The sequence below is a fragment of the Natrix helvetica genome, assembly GCF_964273705.1.
Source record: "Natrix helvetica genome assembly, chromosome: Z".
NCBI classification, from domain to species: Eukaryota; Metazoa; Chordata; class Lepidosauria; order Squamata; family Natricidae; genus Natrix; species Natrix helvetica.
In genome coordinates, this window is record NC_138554.1 from 129,971,899 (window position 1) to 129,992,613 (window position 20,715).

The 20,715-nt window shown below is 37.8% G+C and overlaps 1 protein-coding gene across 1 annotated transcript in view; it reads left to right on the top strand.

Moving 5' to 3' along the window:
• Positions 1–20,715, top strand: part of PTPRN2 (protein tyrosine phosphatase receptor type N2) — a gene marked incomplete at its 5' end in the record, with an annotated part of 788,338 nt that overhangs the window by 456,140 nt on the left and 311,483 nt on the right. Inside the window, one exon of the mRNA XM_081933438.1 lies at positions 5,650–5,714. Coding sequence (XP_081789564.1) covers positions 5,650–5,714 — 65 coding nt within the window. The remainder of the gene's footprint in view (positions 1–5,649; positions 5,715–20,715) is intronic.

A 20,715-nucleotide genomic window follows, 5' to 3' on the forward strand; every position in this document is an offset into this window, starting at 1 on the left:
TTAATACAGGGTTTTAAATTTAAAGCTTTATAATGTTCTTAATTTACATGTGTAAAGGTAGAATTTATCTATTCCTGGAAAATTGGAGGTTATTATAAAAGTGATTGTATTCATTATACTGCTGATCAATGACTAAAGTGTGTATAAAAATTGTATATAGATAATCCTCATCTTATAATCAATTGTTTAGTTACCACACAAAGTTAAAACAGCACTGAAAAATGTGATTTACAACTGGTCCTTGCACTTACAAAGGGCACAGGTTTCCCACAGTCACATGATCAATCACTTAGCAATCGGCATGTATTTTCAATGTTTGCAACCTTCTAGGATGATGTGATTGCTATTTGTGATTTAGTCAACTTCTGGCAAGCAAAATCAATGGGAAGCTAGATTTGCTTAAGAATTGCCTGATTCATTTAACAGCTGCAGTGATTTGCTTAAACAACATGAAAAAAGGACATAAATTGGGTGTGACTCATTTAACAACCACCTTGCCTAACAATGGAAATTCCAATCCCAAATGTAGTCATAAGTGAAAGATTAACTATATAATAAGTGTTGTAAGAATCACGTATTGAATCCAGTAGATAACAGTTATGCATGTGACCATGAATATGGATAGTATGTGATCCATTCAGATAACATGGACAAGACAGGCTATTTATATGCACAGCAATTATGTTGATTTTCAGAAATACTATAACTACTATTAGAATAATTTAAGATTCAACCATCTTTTTCTTCCTTTGCCCCCTTTTATATTTTCCCCTTCCTTCATAGAAACTTTGTAAAGTTTAGTTCACAGCAATCAGGTAAGCATGGACAGTTTCATTTATAACATCTTTTAATAAAATTCATTACATAGCTCGATGGAGACTTTCTTATCTACACCCAATACTTAATGTGGTTGCTAGTAAAGAATTAGGTTTTTGAAAATTTTTAATAATCTTTTTTTAGGCTAAAATAGTTGTAACCAAATCATTATACTGTAAATGAGAAGATTGGGTACTGATGAAGATTCTATACTTCCAAATGTTGTGAAGACCAAATTTATACCAGTATTTCTATATTCATGTGCACTTTTGTTTGCATTAATCCCATCACACATATTCAAAACGGATATGAACTTTTTATATGCTTTTTCTTGAACGTATAACTTTTATATGCTTTTTTCATTTTGGGACTGTTTCACAGAAATACAAAATCCAAAAGATAATTATGTGTTCCAGGAGAGAATATTAATTCAATTTAAAATGCATACTACATTATTTTTTTCCAGAATCCTTAAAAGTGATGGATTATATCATTCTGATAAAAAGAAGAGATTTTAAAAAAACCAAAATAAATGGTTTTACATGGATTAAGAATTGGTGGTTAGAAATAGAATGTAACTGTATTTCAGAAGGATATAGTGTGTAGAAAAAAGAGCATGTTTTTTAATAATACATGCTTTAAATATTTTTATTAAGTCATGTATTCAAATCATGGTTGTGGTTTTGTACATCATGTGATTTGTATGAGTATTGAGAGAAACAGAACTATATTAAACTTTTAGCACAGATATTAAATACCAGATTTCAATCTGCAGTGAATTGAGATCTTGTTCATTGTATTTTAATACTGATAGGTTTGAAAAGTGATTGTTTTGAAAATATATTATAACAAAAGGATAAATCCCACCAATACACCTGTAGCGTTTTCTTAATTATTAAAAATACAATTTGAATTGCAAACATTTCTAGAAAAGATGAAAGAAATGGGTGCTCCTCTTTTAAGGCAATTAAAAAATATTCCCATGTGTCTACAAACTCCCAACCAGTTCCTGAATACACATTTAAAAAGAAGCCCTTTAAAATTAAATTCAGCGATGAAGATATGCAAATTATCTGAGGAAGTGGAACCTTATAATGTTCTCAGAATTCAGCAATAGTCTATTTAATTAGTATTTTAATTTATCAGAATAATTCTTTGCACTTGACAATTCCATATAATTAAGCACGTAGCTATGGTGCAATAATATTGCCTGCTCTCTTTATACCAGTTATTTTAACCTGAAAAATCTGTAGAAGTCTCTTCTGTGATCTAAATTACAATGGGGACAACTTAATGGCCTTGCTCTATTAAGCAGCACAACTCGATGGCTGATGAGTGTTCAACGAGATAGAGAGGTTGCCACAGCTCAGAGCTTTGAGTCTCTAAAGGTGAACGTCCTGAGCAGCATAATTTATTTCTGTCACTTTGTGCTGGAGTGGAGAAGCTATTTTTCCAGCAGAAAGAACTGTAGCCTTGAAATTGATTGCCATAATAATCCATAACAGACCTCACAGGACTCCTCCAATAGACAAGACTGAGGCCTCCTCTAGATGGATGCAGATGGTTAATTGTGGCAATTTTACAGCATCTCTTTGGTCTACGTTTTTTCCCTTCCATTTGTTTCTCAGCTGAATGGCAATCTTTTAAACAGAAAGATAAGAAAAAGAAGCTCAAAGTAAGATAGTTGTGGAGATATTATAGTGCTTGATTCCATCCAGTGTCAGCAATGATCGTTATTTCTTTTCCATCTTGATTCAAGACTTTCCTTTATCCCCTCCATGAACCCCCTCCCATTGTTGGGTAGGCATACTGCTTTTGTGCTTATTTCCATGCTAAGCAAAATTGCTGAATTCCAAGTTTCAATTAGCAAGCAAAGAAATATCTAGGTGATTAAACAAGAGCATATCAATTTGGAAGCTGAGGAAAAGGAAGGAATGTAGAAGGGGCAAAAAAAAACTATAATGGAAAGGATAACAATTGCAACAATAATAGCAATAGTGCTTAGAGTTATATACCGCTTCACAGTGCTTTCCAGCCCTCTCTAAGTGGTTTACAGAGTCAGCCTCTTGCCCCCAACAATCAAAGTCCTCATTTTACCCACCTTGGAAGGATGGAAGGCTGAGCCAACCTTGGTGGGATTTGAACTGCCAAATTGTAGGCAGCCGGCAGGCAGCAGAAGTAGCCTGCAGTACTTCATTCTAACCACTGAACCACGGCTCTTAAAGTTGGATAAGTTGGATATAGCAACATTTTGCATACTAGATTAGGCATTCATAACTGAAAAGTACAAAGAACAGAACCAAGCAATGCTTTGTGACATAATCTTCTAAACTAAACTAAAATAATCTATTTATTTGCCTTTGAGGACTTCCAAATCGCTGCCAGTCATAGATTTTTTTTCACTGTCAAATTTGGAGATTTCTTAGAAGGCTAGCTAACTCCATCATGTAAAAAATTATTACTTTGAGTAAGAAAAATAAGCACTTTGGATCATTATACCCACCAGGAATTTTCCACCATAACCTGTCTAAATAAATAATTAAATTAAGTAACTCCTTAAAGACTAGGATGAAATTTACACTTTGTAAAAAATTATAAAAGCAAAAAATCAGGATGAGAGAATAAAGAAAAAAAAATCACTGACATTTCCATATCCTTTGAGCATTATCTTGGAATGATGCCAAATTGTGAAATATAGATGCTCCTTTGGGAAAAAAAAGTTGATATTTGTATAGCAGAACTCATTTCATAAGTGGTTCTCAACAAACAGCAACCATGAATTCACATTATCAGTAGGGTTTGAGGCATTTTCTTTTTAGTTGTTTGAGTGTTTGAAATCAACTCAGCTGCATGATCTGTTTATTGCTACAGATTAACATGGTATGTGTATATTACAAAGAGCACATATTGCGATCCATAGGCTTATAGTATGAAATCATAGTGTTGACAAAGTACTGAATTTTAATCACTGCTGCAGCATTGATTCAGGGAGGCTAAGATGATCTGACTCAAGTCCCTGCCTTAGTTTGCCCTTCTTTTTATGCAAATGAGATTTAGTAACATTTACTAAGCCTTCTTTCTGGGGAATTGGAAAGATAAATAAGGCTGATGTTAGTTGAGTGTTTAAATCCATGTAACACTGAATAAATGCCTAAATAGCAAGAATGAATTAAATTAGTCATGAATTTCTGTTTCTAAACTGTGATCCTGGAAAATTACTGAACTTATTTAGAAAATGCTAAGATGAACAAGGCTAGTCCTACCATCAGGAATGGTGAGGATGTCTCAGAGATTGGGTGTTGAATTATTCAGAGGGCAGAGGTATGAAGAGTTTGCATTCAGATCTGTATTTTGCATCTATCTTCTGTGTAATAGAGAATGCAATTCCACACCAAATCATGTAGCACAATGCATTTGGCCATCTGATTCAAACTTGTTGCAAGAAATTGCCAGGGTATCATCTTAATCTTTCACCTGAAGCAAGAGAGTCCAAGCTGGCTCTGTGTATGTAAGTTTTGAACAAAAACTGAAACAAGAACAATATTATCAGATAAATAAAGAGTGAATATTTTTTCTCAATCATAACATTAAAGTGTGGAAGGGAATGTAGAGCATACTGTTTTTATCTTGTTCTCAGTCATCGTGATTCTTAACCAGTTTCACTCAAGATAATATCTTTGAAGACACCCATGTAATTTGCTGATACTTCTTGGAGCTAACAGTCAACCTACAGAAGTACTGTATATGGAGAATGCCTCTTGTATGAATATGTATCTTTCCAAATGGCTAATATTCTGTACCTGGTTTGATGTGTTTACTTACAGAATCTGGACAGAGGATGATCAATTGGATTTGACAGCTGCATCCTAAGGGAATCTGGAAAATTAAATAATTTAATATTTGGACAAAAACAAATTTGGCTGAATTTAAATATTTACATTAAACTTATTAGTAACTATATTTAATAATGCTCACCTTCTCTCATATTGAAATAACAATTTTTGAAGTGGTTTTGGGGGATTTACTCAATGCTTGGGGAGCTTCATGCAATTTTGGTTCTGAGTTGCTTAAAACAGTTCTGAGTTGCTTAAAAAACTGATTGAATTAATCTCAGCTTCTCTAACTATATGAACACACCCATGCAACTCTCTTTGTGTGATAGGAAAGTGTTTTCCATTTCCTTCTTCTGGAAATGTGTTTTCAACCTCCCTGTGTACTTTTTAATCCTGAGATTTCCTGGAGATCACCAGAATTTAACTAGAACCAACTTTTGAAGAGCCAATGTGAACTAATGTAGGTGTTCTAAAGTCAGCTAGTTTCCTAATAGCCCCATCTGACTCCATTTAGATCAGAGGTGGGTAGCTGCTGGTTTGGCCTAGATCGGGTGAACTGGTAGTAGCGGTGGTGGGAGACTCCACCAACCCGCCCAGATGCTTCTGCGCATGCACAGAAGTGTCATACGTGGCGTGCGCTCAAACTGGTAGTAAAAAAAATTAGCAACCCCCTCTGTTTTAGATCAACAACTGAAAACAGGAAGAACACTCAATAAATGAACTGAACATGTTGTATGACAAAGTTGCCCAAGTTGGCAACATTCTAGTTGCAACAGGAGGCTGTCTTACTGATTTGTAAAGTAGTCGAGAGAGATTTTTATTTTTTTCTCATCTTTTCTTTTATTCCCTATAAAATTGAATACTAATCCATTTTACAGTGATTCTGTGAGGATGGTGAAGCAAAGATCTGAGCACTTAAAAATGTGTAACAGTGATGAAAAAATATGATGCAAATTCATCCCAACCCCTTTAACAATGTCATTCCTAATTTTCTTAACAGCTGACAACAAAAATATGCTTGAAAAAGATACAGGATTGGAAATATTGAAGATTGGCATGGAGAAGGTAAGTGAATGCAGCGTATCTTCTTATCTAAATCCTTTGATTAATTCTTTGATGAAATCTTAACTTTCTTTAAGGTTGGTGGGTAAATTGCATTAATCTTCCCAAAGGCTTTTTCATTTTTCTGATTATTAAATTCTTGCTTCTGTCATAATAATGTCCTATTTCATCAACCATATAAGTAAATCATTATAGCTTTTAAGAATTTTCATGGCTTTGTCATATATTTGCAACAAGATATCCCGAAACCAATAATGTAATTGGTGAGTTGATTATTTCCACCTGTTTTAATTAATGCTGTGCTTCAACTTCACAACCGCCAAGATTTAAATTTAGGATAACATATCCCTTGATATCCCATATTTTTTGTTAACTGCTTATAAATTTCTATGCTTTTGTGATTGTTTAAATTTCTAATGTATATGACAAACTCTTTTAAGGCAACACTCCTCTTATACTGTGATACATAGCATATCTTTTATAAAAATGATGCAACCTGTCAGAACAAAAACAGATTGCTAAATCTGCTATTAATTGTATATATGACGGATGTGCTACAAACCCCTTTTGCAGCTTCACTTTACCTGCCTGATACTGTTTAATGCTGTAAGCACTCAGTTCAATCTTCTTTTACCTGGTCCCCTCCAATTCATCTGGAGTTACTGCTCCCGGGATTTCAGCACTACATGGCCATCATCAAAGATAGGTAGTAACGGCCTGCCACACCCCTGAACCGGTTCTATCAGCGGTGCCTATGGTGCTGCCATCTTGTTTTTTGCTTCTGTGCCTGTGCAGAAGCTTTATTTTACTACTGTACATGCACATGTAGCACACACCAACCGTGCGCACACAAAGCACACACATGTCTGAATCGCACATGCGCCCAAAGCGCATCCCTGAACAAACTGGCAGTAGCAGAAACTGGAACACACCCCTGGCCACCATAGGCCCAAGGAGTCTGCCTTCAAAGTTGAACAGTTGCACCAAAATATTAACAGAGCAGCAGCTATGATCGTGAGAAACATGTGAATTGAGAAAGAGAGGCAAGGGGAATGGGCTTCACACCTTGCATTAAGCTGTAATATCTTTATTTGGAAATTAGCTTGATGAAGGAGTCATTATGGCTTCATAATAAGTACAAATCGGGTTATGATGACGTGTTCAGCAAGCTATGATTTTTAAAAAATTGCTTAGCATTGTGTGAATAAGTATGAGAGTTTCAAAAGACCAGCTATGAACTCCTGGATGACTGATTAGTTGGTCAGCCACCTGGATAAATTGCAAAATAGATGAAGTGCTGTTATGGGGTATCTGCTTATGTGAAACCACCTCTAGGTTGCTGGAGGCTCAAATTGCACAACTACATTGGCCAGTATCCTGGGCAGTATGTCTTTGGAGAAGAACAAGAAGCTTAAATAATAATCTTAGTCTTTTCATTGTAAAACTTCCCATTGCAAAATCGACCACCAGAATGATACGGGTTTTCCATGGCAATCAAGCAACCCATATTACTGAGATGAAATGTCCTACACAAAAACCTCAGACAAACAATATTGTGGCAGCAGCACAATGTGCGAACCCAACCTTGGCCTATCGAACTCAACAGAGATCTGTGTGGGTCAGAGACGGTGCAGTTTCATTGTAAATAGGTGAGGTAAATGTTAGGTTTCCTGCTGATTTTACTGTTGTTGATTTTAATGTTGCTATATTCTTGCTCTTTTTTAGTGAGTTTACTGCTATTTAACCTTTTGTGTGAGCCATGTTGATTTTTAAAACAGTATTCAAATAATTAAAATAAATGAACAGAGAAAAGGGAGACATGAAAATTGGCCTCTTGTTCTGCATATAAGTTGAAAATGGGGTTAATGTATTCTTCAAATCTATCAGTGTTTAAAATGCAGCTAAAATATGGGGTTCTTGAAATTATGATATTTGCCTGATCTTAAAGCTTCTTTGAGGACAAAGAAGTGGTTATTTTAAGAGGTTGTTAATTAACATGTGCATCTAAAACACAACTCTTAGAAAACATCCCTGTAAGTGAATCAATAGCACTTCCTTCAAAATAATGTATTTAGAATTGGGATGTGATTGTAAAAGGTAATCAGCCCTCGAGCAGTTAAGTAGGTTAGTAACTTTTCAAGTGCAATTCTCATTTTATTGAGGTTGTCCAAAGTGCTCCTCAGACCCTTTCTGAATTGGCATCTGTGCTTGAAGGATGCAGAAAGAAATTTCTGTGATCCAGAAGATGCCTCCTGGAGGCAAACTGTCAGATTATTATCTGCCTTAATGTAATTAAGAGAGGAAATCTGAAGCATAGCAGATCATTGTGAAAACACATCTTCAAAGTATAATGCAGCACTGTTATATGGCTCAAGGAAAATTAGAAAGAGAATCACAAATAACAAGAAAGTATTCACAGTCATGTAAGAGTAGCAAACCCCCGAGACATCAACCCTCACATATCCTAATAAGAAGAATGGCAACCTACGTCCAAGAAGCACAGATTGTCACTTATGTTGATTCAAACACAGCCACTGGCTTTGGAGGGCGGTCACAGTCCGGGTTGATGGTGATACTTTAGATGAACCTGTGTCATTTACTGCAGTCCACAGCAGGCGGCATGCTATCATGATTTTAATTGGAACATTAAATTGGAACAGCTCCTGATATTACTAGATAGGCTAGATAATGCTTAATTCTGTTGATATTGCCCTAATCTGGAATTGCTCTTTATAAAAGGAAAATAACACCAGAACAGATCATCCACAGACAAACATTTTATCTATTGTGTTTGTGTTTAATAGATAGTGGATTATTGGATAGTGGTGGATACACGCATCCAACATAAAGGTATTTATTTCCGCACAAAAGTGCTTAGATTTGCAGTTTTGTCTACTAGCTGATAAAACAACTACTAAAGTGCTTCATATCCAAGAATGCATGTTGAATTCTTTGGAAGAAATGAAGTTTGAGGCATAAAGTGACATATTGAAACATGTGCTCCTGTTGTGCAGATATTGTCTTTATTTTAGATATGGAGGTGACACTAGCTTCCAGGAAAGTTATTTGGTGATTAAAGTTAATCATACAACCATCAAGCAAACTGTCGGTATCATTTATCAAAGTGTTTATCCATCTTGAATCGTGCACAGAAGTATTTTGACTTGCAAACCGACAAGTTGCAGCATCAGTGCCAAAGCCAGTTGTCTTCTGTGATCCCTTACTGTATGTTATCTTATCTTCTGAGTCCAATACCTTAACATCTGTTTTTCTGTGTATTTTGCATAAGAAAATGACAGGGGATTGGAGGTGATAAAAAGTTACAAATAGGTTCTGAAGTGCAGAAACAGCTATTGATTTATTCTGGTACATGTTTCTCCTTGGAATGTTATAAAAAAGTGCAATTGTGGAGTATACCATGTTAGCTCATGAATTTCTCTGTATGGAAGGTGTGTGTGTGTATGTGTGTATGTGTGTGTGTGTGTGTTTAAACCAGCAGAATTCTGAAATGATTGAATGGTTGCCATGGTAGCAGTAGTAATTCAATTTTTAGTCAGCCTCACATAAAATGGAAGAGGGGAGCTTTGCCTTATGGCTCTAGTACTGCACCCATCCTGTTTCCTTTTTGCTTTTTTTAATTAAAAGAAAACACCAATGCACACAGCTTACATTAATATTAATTATTGTTCTTGCTGTGCAGTAAGTTTTTTTTAAAATAAATGATTTCCACTGAATACAGCCAAAGAATGCAAAAGGAAAGTGTGCTTGACATTGAGGACAAAAATTGGCTTGCTTCCTGCTAGAAATGAATGCAGAATGATGATTGTTTTAAATAGCAAGAGCTCTCATAATATAAATATTTAACTTTTGGGTGCTCTGTGAGCTTGGTTGTTTTCTTTCAGATCTTTCCTTGCCCAAACTAGATAACATCATCAGTACTAGTAAGTAGTGGGGTTTGCTCTCAATTTATATTCTAGTAATTTAGCCTGTCAGTGGTGGTACGGATGGTCCTGGTGGTTCTTTGGTTGGGCTGTTCATTATTAGCTTGTTTAGCAGATCCTTGACAAGAGTGTTGCTTCTTCTTGATTATGGTCTGATGTTAATCTTGGTATTAATCTATGCTCATCTGGGTGTTGACTGCTGGTGGGGGTGTTTGGTTTTCCTGTTCTGTTTTTGGATTGTTGGTTGTCTGTTTTGCTCTTTTGAAGTTTATGTCTATTTGTTCATTGATGATCAAATGGTCAGAGTGTCAGGCTTCCAATCAAGGAATTGCCAAACAAGCTAACAATAAACAGCTCAACCAACAAACCATCAAGACTACTCCCACCAACACCTACAGGCCAAGCCATGAGAATATAAATTGAGAGCAAACCCCTCTACTTCCTAGACTTAGTTTGGGTAGTGAAACACCTGCAATAAAAGAAACAAACTCAGAGTGCACCAAGGACACCAAAGTTCAACTTTGAGCTATAAACAATCTCCTTTATTGGCACTCAACTTGTTCTTCAAAAATATACTTCTCATGGAAAAAATATATAGCTTCTCTGAATATTTTTCTCTCTCTTAATAAATATATTTCTACTCTGTTTGAAGCCACACATTCTTTGTATACCAATTCTATGGAACTTCTTGCTCATTTTAATGGTACAGAATTCAACTCATCCAAGAATCTTCTTCAGTTTTCACTGATGGAGTTCTGACTGAATGGAGTCCTATTCAATCAGAACTGAAGAAGCTTCTTGGATGACAAGTAAAATATTTTCAAGGAAAAAAACAAGAAAGTCCAGTTGTCTTTTGAAAAGCACCTTTGGGACATCCATGACCTGGATGGTTGAGAATCTTCATAGACAAATCCAGAAGTGGTTTCCCAATAGAAAAAAAGAAATCCTAGATATAATTAAAACAGTCAATTTTGCCAATCTCTGCCAATTTATCATCTTTACCATCATTCTTCCATTGTGAGAATTTGTGCATCATTCTATCTTGTGCATATAAGATTGTCACTACTATCAAACATATATATAGGCGGAACCAGAAAATACTAGATGGTTCCGCCCCAGGCGCCTGATGGAACCAGAGAGGTCCCAGATGGAGCTTGGGCCACCTTCTGCGGCCCTGACCCGCCCTCGGGTAGAGGACCTGGTGGTCGCGTGGAACAATGCGACTACCAGGGCCTTGAACCGGGTGGCGCCTTTGCGGCCTCTCCGGTGGCAACGCTCCACCCTGGCCCCTTGGTTTACCGAGGAGCTAAGGGTGATGAAGCGCCGCAAGAGATGCCTAGAGAGTCTTTGGAGATCCTCTCGTTCCGAATTTGACCGGACACAGGTACGAGCCCATTTAAGGACGTACCTTGTGGCATTGAGAGTGGCCAAATGTCAATATTGTGCCACTCTCATTGCATCTGCAGAGAACCGCCCTGCCGCCCTGTTTCGGGTGTCCTCTTATTTCAGAGGCCGCGGGAGGCCCCTTTACAGGGTAGAGCAGAGGAATTTGGGAAATATCTGCAGGATAAAATCGCTCAAATCCGGAAGGATTGGGTCCCTTCCAGTGGTCCTGTAGAGGCGTCCGTGGCGAGTCTTGAGAGACCTATCTGGGAGGAGTTTGACTTGGTTGCCATCGAGGATTTGGACAGAGTGCGTGGACGACTGCGACCCACCACATGTTTACTGGACCCGTGTCCCTCCTGGCTTGTACTGGCATCCTGGGAGGTTACACGCGACTGGCTCCTGGGCCTAGTGAACGCTTCATTGGGTGAGGGGTCCCTTCCAGCCGCCTTGAAAGAGGCGGTGGTGAGACCCTTGCTCAAGAAGCCTTCCCTGGACCCTACGGAGCTGGCCAATTATTGTCCTGTCTCCAACCTTCCCTTTCTGGCGAAGGTTGTAGAGAGTGTGGTGGCTTATCAGTTTCCACGACATCTGGAGGAAAATGATTATCTAGACCCGCGCCAGTCCGGCTTCCGCCCTGGGCACAGCACGGAGACGGCCTTGGTCGCGTTGGTGGATGATCTCTGGAGGGCCAGAGATAGGGGTTGTTCCTCTATCCTGGTCCTATTAGACCTCTCGGCGGCTTTTGATACCATCGACCATGGCATCTTGTTGCGCCGACTGGAGGGGTTGGGGGTTGGGGGCACCGTTTTACGGTGGTTCGGCTCCTACCTTTCCGGCCGGACGCAACGTGTGTTGACAGGGGAGCAGAGGTCGACTCTGTGCCCCCTTACCTGTGGGGTGCCACAGGGGTCGGTCCTCTCGCCACTCCTGTTCAACACATATATGAAGCCGCTGGGTGAGATCATCCGTGGTTTCAGGGTGGGATACCATCTGTATGCTGATGATACTCAGCTGTACATTTCCACCCCGAACCACCCCAACGAGGCCGTCGAAATGATGTCCCGGTGTGTGGAAGCCGTACGGGTCTGGATGGATGACAACCGACTCAAGCTCAACCCCTCCAAGACGGAGTGGCTGTGGGTTCCGGCCCCCCGGTTCAACCAGTTAATTCCATCTCTGGCCATCGGGGGCGTTCAACTTGCCCCGGTGGAGCGGGCGCGCAATTTGGGCGTCCTCCTTGATGCTCGGCTGTCCATGGATGACCATGTGACAGCCGTGGCAAGGGGGGCGTTCCACCAGCTTCGCCTGGTGCGCCAATTGCGCCCCCTATTGGACCGGGACGCCTTGCGCACAGTCACTCATGCGCTGGTGACATCTCGCCTGGACTACTGTAACGCTCTCTACATGGGGCTTCCCTTGAAATGCACTCGTAGACTACAGTTGGTCCAGAACGCGGCCACGCGGGTAATTATGGGGAGTACAAGGTACTCCCATGTGACACCTTTCCTGCGCGAGCTGCACTGGCTCCCTGTGGACTACCGGGTGCGTTTCAAGGTCTTGATAACGATCTTTAAAGCGCTCCATGGCTCAGGACCTAGCTACTTGCGGGATCGTATCCTGCCCCATACATCCCTGCGACCAATTCGCTCGCACAGAGAGGGACTCCTCCAGGTGCCGTCCACCAGACAATGTCGGGGGGCGGCGTCTAGGAGTAGAGCCTTCTCTGTTGCGGGCCCAGCCCTGTGGAATGACCTTCCCCCGGATATTAGGACTACCTCTGACCTCCGCGCCTTCCGGATAAAGCTCAAGACGCACCTATTTCAAGTAGCTGGCCTGGCTCAACCATAGTTCGTTCACACTGCTCCTTTCGGGTTTTTTAATTTTTGTGACTTTTAGACTTTTATTAGGGGATTTTAAACTATGTTTTAACTGTCTTTTCTTATCTTCATACCTCCTCCATGTACGCGTGTTCGTTTATTCTGTGTGTGTATTGTCCATATTGTTTTTTATGTGTTTTATTGTACGCCGCCCCGAGTCCTTCGGGAGAGGGTGCGGCTAAGAAATAAATTTATTATTACTATTATTATTATTATTATTATTATTATTATTATTATTATTATTATTATTATATATTAAGAAAGTTCTACATTTTCTTTCAAGCATATTGCCCATAAAACCTAAATAGAAAACTTTTGGTTTCAGTTTTATATTTATTTTAAGAATCTTCTGAATTAAAATAAAAAAAATATGATCCCAATATTTTTGATTTATCGCAAGTCCACAAAGATGGTAAAAAGAATATTCTTTCATTTGCATTTACAGCATACATTTAAAACTCCTTTACATACTTTTGACAATTTTCAAACATTAAGTATCTATCATATTTCATTTTATTAAAAAAATATTTCAGATTATAATTCAATGTAAACTTCAATCTATTGGGCCACATATTTTCAAAGTGGAATTCAACTTCTGATAACCTTATGGTTATGTATTTCAATTCTGTTACCAAGAAAACTGCAAATACATAACCATGAAGTTTATGTATTTGTGGTTTTCTTGGTAACAGAATTGAATTTTTTTACTATAGCCATCTGAGATTGTTTTTCCAGCTTTCCAGTGTTGTCTACAGCTTTTGGGTAGACTGATAGTCTTCCATCCAAGTTACTAATCAAACCCACTGAGTCTTTGAGATCAGCCAAGATTAGTTAAGAACTGAGCAAACAAATAGTACTTTGTTGAAAGAGAAAACTGCCTTGGTGAAAATTAGCAGTTTTGAAACAGAGTCCTTAATATAACACTGCAATAGGTTGATTGGAAAATAGACAATGCAAAAAGAAACCATGTACAAAATAAACAATATATAGAAGAACAGCTTAGATCACAAAGCAAATGTGAATGTGTGAGAGAGAGGTGGGAGGGAGATCATCTTTGCCTTTACTTTCCACATCCTCTCCAGTTCCTCCTTCAGGCCTGGTACTTCTCCAGATTCTCACAATAGTCCTTCTTCCCAATCACTTGGCACTGCTACATCTATCATTCTACTGCTACAAAAATTGTACCACTTTCTTCTTGTTCTTGTCTACTACCACTATGCTTCTTCCATGAAATGTTCTAAAAGAAATGAGGCAGAATTTATGTAACCTCTAAGAAATAGAGAATTGCTGGTAGATTGCTTCAGTGAAATCTTGGTTACTATTTCATTTTTATGTCTTGTAAATTACTTTGACTATAGAAAAATAAAGCATGCAACTTTGAATAAAGATGAGAACCATTTCTTTAAGGATGTGTTTTGCCTTCTGTCAAGGAAAAAAATTATCCTACAGTATTTTGCAAATAAATCTCTCTTATTATGTTGAAAAAAAGAACACCTATTTTCAAAATTATATGTGAGAATAAGAAAAATAAAGAAAAATACTTAGTTATGGCAAGAATCTTAGTCATACATCTGAAAAGTCTTGACCTATTACTCTTGGGAGACATAGAGTTTTTCTTTATTTTCCTTCTGTGAGAGATATTGCGATTTTATTTTGTTTTGTTTTTTCTGCCTGTGAGTGTGTGTGCCTGTGTGTCCAAGTTAGCCCTGAGCTGGAAAGACAATGGGTTTATTTTATAAGTGCTATTGAGACTTCCATGATGCTATTTTCAGCTGAGACATAAAAGATGCTGATTGTTAAACTGCTAATTTATAGATTCCCCTAAAGAGAATGCAAACAAATTCTATTGCACACAAGCTCTTATTTTCTATACAATGTTCCATTTTTAATTTTCAGTCCATCTTAGATTATGGTGATGAAAAACAATACTTAATCCCTCGTTAACACATGAATAAGTGGAAACTCTCATTTTTCCACCAAACAATAATGGGATTATCTTGAGAACTGTCAGTTTATGTGAAAACATTATGTTGTCCAAATTTTCATAAAATTAGTGGTGGATAATATTCAAGATCAGAGTGGTGGAAAGAGAAAAAAAAATCTACATTCATGGTAATAAATATTCATATTTGTCTGCTCAGGAGATAAACATCTAATCAAAGGGCTATTGATGCGCTGGCGTTCTCTCCCTTTCTCTCTCTCTTTAAACCAAGATGTTTCATCTAAATTGGGTTTGATATGGAAATTACTCCCACTCCAAGTCCTCTAGGCCATGAACATGCTGGGATAACACGAGAGGTGGCCAGTTCGTCAGATGCTGAAGCAAGCATCTGCTGCTGCAGACAACACTCTGCACACATACTTGCTTGTGGAGAGCTGACTTTTAAAGAGGTAGAATATTTAAATAAATTCAGAACATATTTAATGCATCATTTTCCAACAATTTCTTGTGTATGCTAGGGTTAAAATTATTTGCAAGTTCTTTATAGCCCACCCAGCTTTTATTGACAATTACCATCAGTCAGAAAACATTTGACATGATACTTAATGAAATATGAATGATTTACAAACAGCAGGATAAGTCACTTTGGGGTGTTTTGCTTATGCTTGTACAAAAAGATGTACTAAATTCACGCTAGATCTGAAGCCAGCATTTCATTTCTTTTTACTTCCAGTGCAGCTTGTTGAATAGGCAAATAGTTGAAAAATCAATATCAATAAGACACCATTTTTACATTTGAGAAATACTACATCTTAAATGACAGAGTTGAATGGGATTGTTCCTCTATTCTAACTCCCTGCCCAAGGTAGGAATCCTCAGTTTATCCTATGATTCTTTCATTTTTGTTTGAAAATTTTCAAAGATAGAAAGATTTGCCATCATCCACCCTGGAAGAATGGTTGCAAATGATCTTTCTTTTTTGAGAAGGATAAACTAATTTCTTTGATTAATGAAAGGGCAATATCTACTTTTATTGGTGATGGGAACCTGCTTATGGCTGTTTCATAAAAATAAAAAGGTGCTTTTCAAACTTCTATTTGTCTTATTGCATTTTAGCTTTCTTTGTTCTTTGTTCTTTTCTCTCTTTTAATTTAGTTTGTATTAGTACTTACTAATCCTCTTAAAATTTTAATAAAAATTATATACATATTTTAAAATGGGAAAAAATCAGTAATAGAGCACCCATGAGTCAAGGATGTTCTACTACTTAATAAAACGTTACCATGTATTTACTACAGTTATTTAATCAGCTGTGAATCCATCTGGCAGTGGGACCATTCGCCTCACATAATTCCATTTCATTTACAAAGAAGGTGTGGTCAACATCATCAAAGGCCTCATTGACCTCTACATACAGTAGAACATTTTTTTGGTCTACTAATCTAATCACTTTATTTTTAAAAAAATCAGGTTTGTCTGTCATGACCTATTTTTAACAAACTCATGCTAGCTTCTAGTAATCACCTGTACCTTTCTAAGTACTTGCAAACCTACTGCTTGATTATCTTTTCTACAATTTTCACAGGCACTGATGTCAAGCTGATTGGTCTGTAATTTTCTGTGTCTACTCTTCTCGCTCCTTTTTGAAAAGATTAGAATGTTAGTTCTTTCAATCTTTTGCCACTTCTCTGTTCTCAAAGTTTATTGTCAGTGCCTTTGAGATTAGACCTGCCACTTTTAGTATTTAGTATTCTTGGGTGTAATTTGTGTAATCTATCTGACCCCAGTGGTTTGAATTCATTCATAGAATTCTCCACCTTATTTGGAACTGCCTATATACTCAGATGTTACCTTAACAGGTCTTTGGCGTTGGTTAGGGCTTGTACTGTTAAGGTTTTACCAGTCCCAGTCTGTGAATGAAATTGAAGATATAATAATAATAATAATAATAATAATAATAATAATAATAATAATAATAATAATAATAATAATAATAATAATAATAATAATAATGCCCATGGGTGCGATCCCAAAACAACTGGAGAACCAATTGAACACTATTGGTATTGACACATTCACCATTAGTCAATTGCAAAAGGCAGATTTACTCAGAACATCTTCCATCCTGTGATGATATCTGTAACACCATCAAACATCTAGACCTCTGCCTAGCCCAAGTCCTTGGAATGGACACAATAGGTAGACAAAAATGCCAAATCCAGTTGAATATCTGGCTAGTGGTGCAATGAACCATCATCATCATCATCAACAACAACAACGAATTGCAACTTCCTGCAATAATACCAGCAGAACTGCAAAAAGCTGCGCTACTCAGAACATCTTATATTTTAAGAAGGTACTTGGTTGATACCTAGGACACTGGCAGCAAACCTTATCAACCATTAGCACCAGTCAATGGTATTTGTAATGCATTTTTGAATGTTCAGTTGGCTGAGATTCATGTTTAATGAATAAAGTATATATAATTATAATAATAATCCTTGATGTGCCTGTGGGGCTTGTGTGCTCTGAGTAAGATGCCAGAAATTCAACCATACTGAACTGGTCTCGTTAGCGAAGTCTGACAAAGAGAATCTCTCTCATAAAAAATATGGTAAATTATAGAAGGCCATATTGGCTCAGTTGTTGCCCAGAGGCTGCGCTACATGTTAGAGTTCCTGGACATCTGGTGAAAAATGCTCTACTGGGCCAGAACCTGCTGAAATCTATTGGAAGCAAAGGTGTTTTACCCATGGCAAATATGCAGTAATTGAAAACAAAGAAATAGTGATCTGTTATTATAGATCAAATACAACAAGAAAAGGATATTTGAAATGAATGCACCAGTTTTGGAAAGAACAACATTCAGAATCAGAAATAACAGAACAGACGCTAGCAGATTAACATCAATTTATAATATGAAATAAAGTATTAACAAAAGCCGAATTGCAAGAACTGCAAAGGTATATCCAGGCAGAAAAATCAAAGCATTGCTAGAAGTAACTAAGACTGCAGAGGCAAACAAGGGAGAGTTGGTATTACAGGGAAGAGATATAGGATTGTTTTCATTTGGAAACCAGGCACCTTCTACTGTGCCTCAGAAAGAACAAAGACCTCTAACTAAAGAAATAGAACTGAAACAAAGAATAACTGAGCACCCAAAACAGCAGTAAAGCATCAGAATAGGGTTGCCTGCATTTTCCTAGGAAACAGCTAGCACAAGCACTAAAAGATGCTAACACTGCAATATTAAATATAAGCACCAGCTCAATGTAAAAAAGAAACCAACTAATGTATAGCACAACTGCCGTTATAACTGAATACCTAGAATGCAAAATCAATAAAGAAGAAAAAAGGCCAAAACGCCATCAAAATGGAAGATCAGACTGAAAAATAAGATCAACAAGTTGAGTTCAGATGCAAGCAAGCTAGAACAGATGAAAAAAAAAAGAAGCTGAAGAACAAAAAGACCAAAGAATACCTAATGAAGAAATATAACTTAGAAACAAAGATCAAGGAAGCACTGAAAATAATAAAGCAGCAAATAACAGCTGTGGCCAAGAAGATCAGCAGATACAAAGCTCAAATTGCAAATTATAGGCAGAATCTTCTGTTTCAATCTAATCAGAAATGTCTCTACCAATCTATCAATGGCAAGACTGTAGTGAATCAATCAGTACTTGCCAAAGAAGAAATAGTGCAGTTCTGGGTGCAGATATGGGGTAACCCAAAGAAATGTAACAAGAATGCAGCTTGGGTAATGGAGGTAGAAAAGAAGCTGAAATGAAAGAACTTGTAATAACAGCAGAAATGGGGGAGAAAGGGGCAAGGAAAATTAAGAATTGGCTAGCACCAGGTGAAGATGAAATTGCATGAATTTTGGGTGAAACATCTGCCTACATCTACTTGTTGCCAAGCAGTTTAACAACCTGCTGTGAGGAGGTGAAATTGATAGGTGGCTAATATCTGGCATAACTTACCTGTTAATAAAAGATCCACAAAAGGGGCAGCACTAGGCAACTACAGGTCAATTACCTGCTTACTAACAACATTCAAATTACTAGCTTGTGTGGTAGTGGATGCAGTTCAACAACATATAAGTGAAAATAAGTTCTTTCCACCTGAGCAGAAAGGAAGCCACCCAAACAGCAGAGAAACAAAGATCAACTCCTAATTGACAAGATGATTGGGAAAAACTGCAAGATAGGAAGACCAATCTGAATGTAATAAGGATTGATTACAGAAAAGCATTCAACTTCCTACCACATGATTGGATAATCAAGTGCCTAGAAATAGCAGGAGTCAGTAGAAACAACAGAAGCTTTGTTCAAAGATTGATGGCAGAATGGAAGACACGGTTGCTGATCAATGGGGATAGAATGGAAGAGGTTAACATCAAGAGAGGAATCTTCCAAGGAGACTCACTATCACAACTACTGTTTGTCATTGCACTGATTCCTCTGCCAACACTACTGAATAACTCAGGCTATGGCTATCAGACTTCAAAAACATCTGCCAGGCTATCCACATCCTTTACATGGATAATTTGAAGCTATATGGAAAAACACCATCAATAGAATTGCTGCTCAACACTGTCCATATATACAGCCTAGATATTGCAATGGAATTTGGACTGGGAAAATGTGTCATGCTTGCCACTAAATGGGGTAAAATACTAAAAACTGATGGAATCAAGATTTCCTATGGAAATCATATCAAGAGTTTGGATAAAGATGGACTTCCGGCTTATGTTGTTGTGAAATTGGACATGAGGGGCGGGTGTCCACACTCCCACACTGAGTTTTCCCCATTAGAGGACTCCAAAAGAAGCTAAAGCCACCCTGGAGAGGTGGTGAAAAAAAGAGGGGCACCCTGCAGGTTGTGGAGAGTCTCAATCTCTCTCTCCCTCATGATGAGGAGAAGAGGCAGAGAAAAATGGCTGGTGTGAAGCTGGGACAGCTGAGGCAATAAAGAAAGTGCAAAAGTGGTGTAAATGAACAGTGAATGGAACTGAGTGAGATTATTCCTTTTGTACCTAAAACCTAATCCTAAAAGAAAAGAGCGGGGCGGATTCCGAAGAGACTCTTAATAATTTGTTAAAGCGGCGAATAACCACATAAAGAAAAACTACAGATCTGAAAGAAAGAAGATATGGCTTTTCATAATTTTCTGTTAGGGGGGTAAAGCAATAAGGAAACCAGGCTAAGCTATCACCCAGATGCCCGGCTGATGAACATTATTGATTGGAGCCTCTTGATTTAAATCATATGATAAAAAGCACCCAAAGAAGAAGAAAGTTAGCAAAAAACAACAACCAACCCTCGCCTGTTTTTGGAAATGGTTCAAGAGGGAACACACACATGAGAGAGAGGGAGAGAGGGAGGGATATATATATATGGCTAGCTGATGAGAGCTAATTAGCTCGAAATAGATCTATACTAGTCTCCCTTTATTTATTTATCAGTACAAATACAACACAAATATAAAAAAGGCAACATTAAAAATAAAAATATGGTTTTCTGCCTGCATGGTCTTCTGTTATAAGCCGAAGGACAGAAAGAGGGAGTAGTGACCTTTCTCCCATATTTAGGCATACCAGGGGTTGTAACACAAATACATACATACATACATACATACATACATACATACATACATACATACATACATATATATATATATATCAGGAGCCACAAAACCTGGGAAGGCATGGCTGGGAAGGGTCATGTGACTGGGTGGGAGTGAGTGACGTTGAGTTGGCCACAAGCACTCAGGTTTTATGTCTCCTGGTGTTTTGTTTTCTGTGGGAAACGGGTCCAAATGGCTCTGGTCCAGACACTTGTGGAAAGGGGGAAAGCTAA